The sequence below is a fragment of the Salmo salar genome, chromosome ssa24 (genome assembly GCF_905237065.1).
Source record: "Salmo salar chromosome ssa24, Ssal_v3.1, whole genome shotgun sequence".
Lineage (NCBI taxonomy): Eukaryota > Metazoa > Chordata > Actinopteri > Salmoniformes > Salmonidae > Salmo > Salmo salar.
This window is the reverse complement of record NC_059465.1, coordinates 15670816-15682493: the sequence shown is the minus strand read 5'-3', so window position 1 is coordinate 15682493 and position 11678 is coordinate 15670816. Positions and strand designations below refer to the sequence as shown.

The window sequence follows — 11678 nt, the reverse complement described above, 5'->3', positions numbered from 1 at the left end:
TACTAATTGAGTGTATGTAAACTCCTGACCCACTGGGAATGTAATGAAAGAAATAAAAGCTGAAATAAATCATTCATATTCTGAGATTTCACATTCTCAAAATAAAGTGGTGATCCTAACTGACCTAAAACGGGGGATTTTTACTAGGATTAAATGTAAGGAATTGTGAAAAACTGAGTTTAAATGTATTTGGCTAAGGTGTATGTACACTTCCGACTTCAACTGTAGGTTAGTTTTACTTGTTCATTACATTTTTAACCATGCATTTATGATAAATTCTCATAAACAGAGCGATATTCTAACCATTTATCTCTTTCCTTCCTTCTCCATCTCTCAGCTGGCAGCATTGCTATGGGAACTGGGTCAAAGTCACATCATATGATTCAGAATTTCACCCCCCCCCCTCCCCTCTCTGTCTCTCTCTTTCTCTCTTCGCTCAGCTGACTTGTATTTATGACAGAGGAGGGAGAGAGACATGGCCTCAGACGGAGGAGAGACTAGGCTAACAGGGAAATAGAAATTACAGTAACAGTATGCTACGGTGCGCAGAGCTACTGTGACTAGCCTAAATGGGGTAGATATTCTGTCTGAATGGGGTGATTAGCGGGTGCGATCTGTATCGTTGTCTAGACCAGTTGTTCTCTCTGCCTTGTCCAACTGTCCTTATATAAGCCTTCCCTTCACCAAGTGATTATACAGTCTGAGACAGAGACAGAGAAGTCAGCATTCACTAGAGACAGACTGGAGGTGTGAGGAGGAAATGTGTGTGTGTGTGTGTGTGTGTGTGTGTGTTCGTGCATATGTGTGTGTGTGTTCGTGCATGTGTGTGTGTGTGTGACCTCACGTCCTGTCATGTGGCCTGTAACTAGGTCAGAGGTCACAGAAATGGAGGAGGGAGTCTAAACCTACGGTCTTAACATTTCCACTGATGCCACCCACTGACAGTCTCACACTGTAGCACGCTACACACACACAACAAAACCAACTGCTGAGAGTTAGAAGGGAAATGTAAGGGTGTAATAGCATGTTTATTTATAAATAAGTATTGAAGCATAACAATATTAACAATGGACCAACAAGTACCTATTTAATTCATGATGATTGGAGTCTGAAGGCTGAAGAGTGCACTAGCGTATGTGGTCACTGTGGGAACGAGCCCAACACTAGGCCTACTGGGAGCCCAGCACTAACCAACAGTATCATACATACACACAGGCTACCATGGGTGACATTTTAGATCTGCCCCAGGTATAAACATAGTATATACATCTACAGTTCTAACCCCAGCCTGGCTCACATCCACCCAGAGTCTACAGACACTACAGGAGTTCCATCCTCTCTCTGATCATATCAAACATCTCAGTTTGTACATATGACTGGTTACGGACACACATCTCTGACAGAGCTGAGTCATATGGAGTGATACATCAGTTCCATCTGTCTTTAAACTTGATTGAATGTGCTTTTATGACCCCCCCACCACAGGCATCACACACACTCTTACTAATTCCTGTATGATTCACCAAACCCTGGCTCATCAGCATTCTGCAGACACACTCCGAGGGGATGGATGGATAAATGGTTTCGTGGTAGGGCTGTATGAAATAATGAATACATGGATAGATGGATAGTAAAGGGATGAATGTATTTATGATCAGGAGTTTAGAACCTGCTGAGGGCCATGCGGAGCATCAGAGCCCCAAGTAGCAGAGCAGGGCTGGCTCCCAGGGCTCCAGCTGTGTTTTTGTGCTCCCCGTGCTGGTGGCCCTTATGAGGCCCATTGCAGTCATCAGTGAAACAACACTCCATCTTGGCTCCAGAGTTGCCACTGTGGGCCTTATCACAGAATGCTTTGTAGGAGCATGACTTCATCACCGTGTCTGAAACACAGGAGGGAGGGAGGAGAGAGGAGTGTGAGGAAAGGAGAGAGGGGAGAGAGGAGTGGGGAGGGAAGGAGAGTGAGAGGAAAGCTGTGAGGAATGAGATATTTTTTATTGTCCTCTTCGGAGGACACTTTTTATTTTACAGCTTTTCAGCTACATATACATACACATTTGACATACATGGTACTTTTATATACAGCAATCACATAACTATTTTTTTTACAAAATTTTTATTTAACCTTTATTTAACTAGGCAAGTCAGTTAGTGGCAGGTAGCCTAGTGGTTAGCGTGTTAGGCCAGTAACCCTAAAGGTTGCTGGATCGAATCCCTGAGTTAAAATCTCTTTCTGCCCCTGAACAAGGCAGTTAACCCAGTGTTCCACGGTAAGCTGTCATTATAAATAAGAATTTGTTCTTAACTGACTTGTCTAGTTAAATAAATGATTTACAATGAAGGACGACGCTGGGCCGCCCTATAGGACTCCCAATTGTGGTTGATAAAAACTGCTGGGAATTTATCCAGAATCCTGAGAGATGATGACACAGTGATTACAGGGCGCGGAGAGAGAGAGGGAGAGCGACTGCTGACAAAAGCGAGAGAGAAATACGTGTACATGTACTCTATTATCGAATTTCTGTGGTCATTGATTTAGTGTGTGAAATAGTATAGTAGCATAAAGACTCGTGTTTATTTAGCTTTAAAATCTGTTTTGTACAAGATGTGTTCGTGTCAGTTCCACAGTAGCTAGAACACCGATAATATACAATTGAAGTCTAAAAAGTATACCTTGCGGATCTTTGTGGAATTTAATATTTTTGCAATCTAATAATTTCAGATCTACAGAAGTGTCTATAGGAGGCAAGTTTAGGGGTCGATGTGGATTTCGGCACTTGTACGTCTGTGCTCTACTTTTTGCTGTGTATAGTCAAAGATAGTTAATCTGTGTTGTTTTCAATGGGAGCAAAATAATCATAGTGTCGTGTTCTAGCAGGTATTTGCATATTTCAATTTGGGAACGCTATTGCTGTGAAGTGCACGTGTGCTATAACTCAATTCGCCCATGCACTCCTTGTAAACAATGCAATATGTAGTAACGTTGGCAAAGAGTAACATCTACAAAACGTTGTGCATACAGATTTTAGTTTTTGGAACAGAAACCTGAATTGAGAGCTTTCCTTAGATGACAAAATCTGCAGAATGTTGGCCCAGTTTTATCTCGCGCCATATTCCCCCACTGCAGGCCACTGGGCTTCCTCTTCGCACCATATTTGGTGGAGAGTGGAAATTCAACCGGATGCTTCAGATGTATACTGCCGGTGAAACATATGGCTCCTTGTTCTATCTGTGGTGTAGTGCTGATGGTGGTGCCACAGATTTTCTAAACCCAGAGGCGCAACATTGCGAGACTTTCGCGAACGCTTTCGAAACAGACCAAGTCAATGGGAGAAGTAAAACATTCGTCCTTAGTTGTTCATCTAAAGGCACAACCTATGTTCGAGACAATTTCGTAAGTAGTCGATGTTATTTCTCCAACCTCGTGAAAGTGACAAACTGAAACGTTCTCATTTTCGTCTAAACAACTTTATATCGAAGGAGTGCTTTTGATTTGATGGCCTACACAGACGCAGTTCAGCGCGAGACAACCGTTGGACCGGGGACGTGTTTCTACGTGTGAGGCTACCTAACCAACGTCGCCTTGACATCGCCTACAGGTGTGATCAGGGATTTCTAATTGGAGACGCAGTTTTAGCCTATCTTCATACTGTACTGTTTGGTGGCACTTACAGTCAGGAAAATCAACTGACTCCTAGAACTAGCCTGACATCTAGGGGTAGAAAAGAATGCTGCACGCTTTATGGGTGTGTACTCACTCTGTCCTGTGATGGTGGAGCAGGCGTCAGCGAATTGAGGGCAGGTGGTGGATCCTTGTTTAGTACAATCATCCTCATTGGACGCTACGCATGAGTGACACTTCAGTGCGTGACCTTTACACATGGAACAGGAGAGAACATCTGAGATGAGACTAAGCAGCATGTACCAACACACACAGACAGAAAGACTAGCAATCCATCTGCAAGAAGGTTGGATCGAGGCTAACTCTCAACATGCACACATTGTCCCTGAGTAACTGGGAGCCCATAAACACAAACTAATATCTGATCATGTACAGAGCAACTCCAAGGCTGTGTCTGTGACCTAACCCGGAATAACCCTGTCCGTATGATCTGTCCTGGCAACCCCTCTGGCTTTTATGAACAAATGAGAGCACACTGAAACCCACTGTCAGCTGGTCAGACAGAGAGACAGACACAGATAAGTAAACAGAGCCCTTCACTAGCACTTCAAGGCACAACCCTTATCAATATGATGACTAAAACAAAATATACTGAAATCTGACCCCCTGGTACAGTTAGGGTTAGTGTTAGCATCAGTTACTCTCATTGTGTCCCAGACTCTTCTGTGAGTTATCTGATCCAACTAAGCTCAAGACATTTTGTTTGCCACCCACCAGATAAACAACACAACATTTGTAACCTGATTACATTGTTTAACAATGACCCAGTAAAGACTATATATTCAGACCCACCGTTGAGAATCAGAGCCCCCTTTAAAAAGCCCTTATAACCCCTTATAAAACCCTGAACCCCCAATATGGTCCCCCTCTAGTTGATCCAATAACCCTGCTACTACATGAACAAGGAGACTTACTGTGGCAGGCCAGGCATACCAACATCAGCAGAGCCAGGACAGTCTTCATAGTGCTGGGTGCACGGTGCGTATCAGTGTGCGTTTGGAAGTCCAGTGCTGGAGTGGGAGCAGAGAGGAGGTAAACGCAGAGGAGAGAAAAGAGAAGGGGGCAGGGGTGTCTTGGGGGCAATAACATCTTAGCCCTAATCCCTATCAACCCTGCACACCCAGCATCCTTTGTTATTGTGTTAATGAGCTTACCCAGGGTAGCTTTGACAGGGTTAGGTATACTCTCAATACTGTTGTCTGTACTGTATTCACCTTTGCGGTCAGCACCCCCCCCCTCCTCTACAGTATGCTGTCTTAGTGATCAGAGAAATAATACAACCACACTAGGTTGTCACAGACCATTCACACCAACTACAGGGAAATTCAACCTAAAATGTGTCACTTGCATGCACTTGCCCTCTAACATCCATTTCGCACAGTATATGTGAGTCTGCGTGCATGTGTCTTTATCTCTGTGAGTGTGTCACACAGAGGACGTAATTGTGTCAGGGGATGTTAGGTCTGAGAATAAGAGGATAAAGCCGAAACGGTGATGCCTTTCACAATCTTCTCTGTTCGGCTGCGAGTCCAGGGCTAGGCTACGGTTCACTCCGGCAGAGACTGAGGATTCAGTTAAGTCAGTGCTTGTAGCTGTGATGTCAGACCCAATCTGTCTAGCTGTGATGTCAGACTCGTCCTCTGAAGCTGTGATGTCAGACCATACCTGTGAAGCCGTGAACAGGGAAACTCTCTTGCACACAGAAGCCATGAGAACACACTCCTTTATTACTGCAATCTTGTTTACTCAGGACACACTGCATATACCGTATTAGTCAACATAGTATAGCTGTACTTTTATTACCACTTCACAAATAATGACAATTCAAAAAAGGGATCGGTGACATACATAACGTTTAATGAAACCGTCAATGAAGCTGGAGGTAACAACTGCAGAATGCACGATAGAGACGGCTGTCAACGAATCAGCATTCAGGGCTGGAACCACCCAGTTTATAATGCATCTTGTTTAAGTATGGCGTCCACAGAGCAGTATGGCGGAGAGGGAACTAGTACTGTGAGGCGGTGTGACTCTCCACAGGGGTGAAGAAGAGTTTAACAGAACCAGTTCAGCTGAGAACACTTAAGTGAATAAGAGAAACGTTATCTTTCTATGCCACTAAATAGGTGCTGCAGTAAAACACACTGGTTGGGCACCCTATATAGTGCACTACATTGGACCGGGGTCAATGGGCGCTCAAGTAATCCTGGAACAGTTCTCTCTACCTCCATGTCATAACGTTTCACACCTGGACACGACAGGTGCTGTGCATGTCAGTGGCCCGAGGGGAACATGCGCAGGATATTCTGAGCATTTTTTTTTCTGAACAACCAAAGATAACAGCCACAGTCATTAAAACGCTCTTCCAGTATGGTTTGTACATATACAAAATATATAGTCTTTGTATTAAATTCACCATTTCCAGATTGAGTATTCTACTCTCTGCTCCAACACACTGGCCTGAGACAAACACTAACCAGGTGGAGTTTAGGACAGTGAGAAATCCTCCCCTGTGCAGTTATGCTGGAGGTTATCTAAACCTGTCCAAGACCACACAGAGCAGACTATACAGTAGACCTACAGCTCCTCTTCCACTGCTAACACAAGGCCTCATATTACAGACAGGAGAAAAGCTTTATACTTCCCAGGACAACCCCCCCCCCTCCCACATGACCCCTATCAATAGCAGTGCATCCTAACCCCATGTCCATATCCCCCCTCCCTGTAATAGTGCAGTCATACAGAAGGGTCAAACACAGCTCACCCCTGACCTCTGTCCTAGAGCCTAGAGCGTCTACCTGGTCCCACCCTAGTCTCCTAGTGTTCAGAATAAATATGTACAGTACATCTCAGACAGGGTGTTTATATACACAATCTATTAATAAATGCGCTACAAAATGTTATCGTCAGGTAAATAAGCCCAAATCTATGCAATGCCTGGACCGCATATAATATTTGTGTTACAGGACAGAAAGACAGCTGGATGGAGGGAGTAAGGGATTTGGTCTTGCGTGGCAAAAATGACCAAAACAAAAACAGTCCACATGTAACAATCTCTGGCTCAAATGACACCCTATTATCCATAGGGTGCACTACTCAAGAGAAAATGGGTTCTCATATGACATTGGACCTGTACAGAAACATTAGGGGTAGGCGCCCCACGGGAAAACAGAACTGCTCATTGGCTGGCTGCATGCACAGGGCAGAGTATGCCATAGGTTGTAGGCAGGGATTTCTCAGCGGATCAAGATTGAATGATTTGGACGTATGGAATCTGTCAGTCTGTTCTGCCCATCTTGGCGATGAGCTCGTCACAGATCTTGGTGAGCTCCTCGATTTCCTCGGCCTGTGAAAAGATGGAAGATCACATCAGGGAGATTCAAGACTAAGATCTGGTTAGCAAAAACACTTATGTAGGGCAAGCAACTTTGTTAACATGTAGAGTTTGTGTTGCGCATTACTTTATGCTATGGGGCTAGCAAAATGCATTAGCATGTAGCATTTGTGTTGTGCGTTACCTTCTGCTGCAGGGCTCTCTCCAGAGAGTCCACCCTCATCTGCTCCTTCCTCAGGCTGGCGGTCAGAGCAACACTCTCAGAGCTGGCCTTGCTGCGTACCTGGGCTATGTCCTGATTAGCCCTGAGGTGAGGAATAGGGTAGATGTTTCATTGGTTGGTACATAGTCACAGACCACTGTGTGTGTGTGTGTAGTGTGCTTGCTTGCGTGATCATACTTGTCTAGTTTTTCCTCAGCGTGGAGTTTAAGCGTCTGGTATCTCTGCTCCTCCTGCTTGACTCTGGCCAGATACTCCTGAGCACACTTCTTCAACACCTCCTCATTCTACACGCACACAAATGGTAGAACGACCACATTCCACATAAAGAACATACGTCAAATGTGCTTAAAGACTAATGATACTCAGGTCAGACTATTCTTGACCCTTGAACTCTGACCTTCTTGAAGCCGTCCAGGGTGCTCTTCATGTTCTCGTAGCGGCGGAACATGTCGGACAGCGAGCGCTCTACCGAGTTCAGGTCCGCTAGCGCCAACTCCTTCTCCATGGTTACAGCCTGCAAAGACTTCTGGGAGCTCATGGTGTTGCGCTGTTCGTCCTCTGAACGAGAGAGAGAGTTCACGCGGACGGGTCATTTTATGATTCCGTGCATCAACGCCACCACTACACTGGGTATAACTGTCATTTTACGGAGAGGAATGTTTGAAGAGGTTGGTTCACCGAGCCACTCACCAATCATCTGGGCGATGGTCTTCTCATACTCTGCCACAATCTTCCTGTGAGAGAGGAGGAACGGCTACTGATGAGTCTATACTAGCTAACCCTCAGTCTGTTCACTGCTCAGCACACATCACATGATTACTAGCCTCACAGTACAGTTCAGGTGAATGGTACATGTGAGTAGGGTTGCAAAATTCCTGTAACTTTCAATAACCACGATTTCTGGAAAACCAGGGAATTTATTGAAAGTTGCAGGAATTTTGTAACCCTACATGTGAGTTACCTCATCTCCATGACTTCCTGTCTGCTGTCCTCATACTTTCTCCTCCAGTCACTGGCCTCCGTCTCCTTAGTGATGATCTGACACAGGAAACAGTTATTACTGTGTTAACCAAGTGTGCGTGTGTGGTCTATTTTTTAACCTACCTCCTCTCTGATAAGGGTGAGAACAGCCATTTTCTCCTCCTCGCTGATGCAAATGGAGTCTAGAACCTCACTTCCTGTCTTCTTCGTGTTACTTCCTCCCAGCTTGGCGTTCTTCAGCTGGCAGGGGTGCCTCATACTGCGGAGGAATGGGTGTCAGTGTAGGAGAGGAGTTCCATAAGTACCTGACTAGATGTTAGAATCAATTGACCCAAACCCTGATTTAGTCACAATGTCAACTGTGGCCTGTAGCATTGGATACACTCTCTGAATGTTTCTGGGTGTGCCAGACTGGTCATTTCCATCTGTGTTTCACTCAATAATAAACAGATTATAGTACAGTGTTTGTCAGAGCTGTAGACAGACACAATCACTTCTGTATTCGCTCTGCCGTCATCAGCATGCCTACTCAGAGGGGGGGGGCTAGAAGTTCAGGTCTTGTTCCTCAGTGCCAGAGCTAAGGGTAGTTATTTCCATCTCTTTCGCTAGCCCTCCCCCCCTCAACCCTCGTCCTCCTCTTATCCTTCCATGGATTATAACTCACACTCATATCCTAATCCTAATCATCTCAAGCCCTCTATCACCTGACAAGCCGGAGATGACAGGCAGGCAGGCTGAGGAGCCTGTGGTCAGTTCATGTTCAGACAGTGTGGGAGTAAAGCTACCATGATAGTGTAATGTGCTACTGTAGAAGGCACCGGGTGGACTAGAAGACTAATCAAGCCAGTCACCATAACAGCGGGCCAGATAGCTCCTCAACGTCATTGTGAACACAGCTGTAATCCACTACATCTACTAAAACATGATGACAATGATTGTTCACGCTCTACAGTAGCATCATGGCCATAATCTGTTTTCAGAGAAAAGAGTTCCATACAGCTGGCTCACTGTTGGCGCCATCTAATGGTCACCAGGGGGAGCACATGATTTTGACAGAACATCTCTAGACCCGGATCTGAAGTGGACCAAACTCTCACTGGGCTATATGTGACTGTTAACAGGACATGTTAGTGTACTCACCATAGAACAGCAGTCTGACTCCTCCAACTCTGGCTCTGGAAGAGAACACCACATCAAACCTTTGTACCCTTGAATGACAAGTCCCTAAAAGTATCTGTGTCAAATATATATATTACCCTTTATTTAACAAGGCAAGTCAGTTAAAAACAAATTCTTATTTACAATGACGGCCTACCCGGCCAAACCCTACCCCGGACGACACTGGGCGAATTGTGCGCCGCCCTTTGGGACTCCCCATCACGGCCGGTTGTGATGCAGCCTGGTATCGAACCAGGGTCTGTAGTGACACCTCTAGCACTAAGATGCAGTGCCTTAGACCCCTGCGCCATTCGGGAGCAGCAGTCTATCCCACGCTGTATTCTCAAAAGGAACTAGTATATTGTGTTCTTTTTCTGTCATTTTATTTTCTATTCTTACCCGACTCCCACCACTGGCAGCTCCATGTACTGCTGCTGTGTAACCAGGAGGGTGCAGTGTATACCTGCAGCTCAGAGGGCATGACGACACTTCTGTCTCATAATAAACTCCTAAGATGACAGACAAATCTACCATATACACTTCTCTTTTCAGTTCTGTCTAGTCTGTGGAGAACAGAGCTACAGTAGAAGTGTGTCACATGCAGCCTGAGGGACTATTGATCTGGTACAGTCTGTCTGCTTCCTGTCACACTAATGGGGTTCTGCTTATTGGCTCATACACACAGACCTACCAGTCATACACAACAACAAGCTGAATGAGTCATATACAGTAGGTCTAGTGGTCGAGTCAGCTGAGGGATGGAGGGAGCCCAAATCAGAGCACAGGAAAACGCAGCTTCAAATGAAGCAATTGTGGATGTGGACAATTCAAGTTACTAATTCAAATCAAACTGTCACATGCGCCAAATACAACAAGTGTAGACCTTACCGTGAAATGCTTACTTACAAGCCCTTAACCAACAATGCAGTTCAAGAAAGAGCAAAGAAAATATTTACCAAATAAACTGAAGTAAAAAAAAATAATAAAAAGTAACAATAACGAGGCTATTTACTGGGGGTACCGGTACTGAGTCAATGTGCGGGGGTACAGGTTAGTCAAGGTAATTTGTACATGTACAGTTGAAGTCGGAAGGTTACATACACTTAGGTTGGAGTCATTAAAACTCGTTTTTCAACCACTCCACAAATTTCTTGTTAACAAACTATAGTTTTGGCAAGTCGGTAAGGACATCTACTTTGTGCATGACAAGTCATTTTTCCAACAATTGTTTACAGAGATTATTTCACTTAATCACAACTCCAGTGGGTCAGAAGTTCAAATACACTAAATTGACTGTGCTTTTAAACAGCTTGTAAAATTCCAGAAAATGATGTCATGGCTTTAGAAGCTTCTGATATGCTAATTGACATTATTTTAGTCAATTGGAGGTGTACCTGTAGATGTATTTCAAGGCCTACCTTCAAACTCAGTGCCTCTTTGCTTGACATCATGGGAAAATCAAAAGAAATCAGCCAAGACCTCAGAAAAAAATGGTAGACCTCCACTAGTCTGGTTCATCCTTGGGAGCAATTTCCAAACACCCGAAGGTACCACGTTCATCTGTACAAACAATAGTACGCAAGTACAAACACCATGGGACCACGCAGCCGTCATACCACTCAGGAAGGAGAGGCGTTCTGTCTCCTAGAGAAGAACGTACTTTGGTGCGAAAAGTGCAAATCAATCCCAGAACAGCAAAGGACCTTGTGAAGATGCTGGAGGGAACAGGTACAAAAGTTATATGGCCACAGTAAAACGAGTCCTACATTGACAGAACTTCAAAGGCCGCTCAGCAAGGAAGAAGCTACTGCTCCAAAACCGCCAGATTTTATTTTTTTGAGAAATGTCCTCTGGTCTGATGAAACAAAAATAGAAGAACACCATCCCAACTGTGAAGCACGGGGGTGGCAGCATCATGTTGTGGGGGTGCTTTGCTGCAGGAGGGATTGGTGCACTTCACAAAATAGATGGCATCATGAGGAGGGAAAATGATGTGGATATATTGAAGCAACATCTCAAGACATCAGTCAGGAAGTTAAAGCTTGGTCGCAAATGGGTCTTCCAAATGGACAATGACCCCAAGCATACTTCCAAAGTTGTGGCAAAATGGCTTAAGGACAACAAAGTCAAGGTATTGGAGTGGCCATCACAATGCTCTGACCTCAAGCCTATAGAAAATGTGTGGGCAGAACTGAAAAAGCGTGTGCGAGCAAGGAGGCCTACAAACCTGACTTAGTTACACCAGCTCTGTCAGGAGGAATGGGCCAAAATTCACCCAACTTATTGTGGGAAGCTTGTGGAAG

At 44.8% G+C, this 11678-nt stretch overlaps 1 protein-coding gene across 8 annotated transcripts in view; it reads right to left on the bottom strand.

The window, feature by feature from the left end:
• Positions 1-1009: 1009 nt before the first annotated feature.
• The window catches only part of LOC106585006 (transforming acidic coiled-coil-containing protein 1), a 38678-nt gene continuing 28009 nt past the window's right edge, over positions 1010-11678 (bottom strand). The window contains exons 4-13 of one of the 8 annotated variants that reach the window (XM_045707060.1): positions 9358-9392; positions 8341-8476; positions 8198-8274; positions 7927-7970; positions 7634-7794; positions 7414-7520; positions 7198-7318; positions 4594-7025; positions 3756-3869; positions 1010-1880 (exon numbers count right to left, since the gene is read on the bottom strand). In XM_045707060.1, the coding sequence (XP_045563016.1) occupies positions 6957-7025; positions 7198-7318; positions 7414-7520; positions 7634-7794; positions 7927-7970; positions 8198-8274; positions 8341-8475 (714 nt within the window). In that variant the 5' untranslated portion in view covers position 8476; positions 9358-9392 and the 3' untranslated portion in view covers positions 1010-1880; positions 3756-3869; positions 4594-6956. Of the gene's footprint in view, positions 1881-3755; positions 3897-4593; positions 7026-7197; positions 7319-7413; positions 7521-7633; positions 7795-7926; positions 7971-8197; positions 8275-8321; positions 8495-9357; positions 9393-11678 lie in introns of those variants that run through there. The other 7 variants (XM_045707061.1, XM_045707062.1, XM_045707055.1 and 4 more) reach the window with 7 other exon arrangements.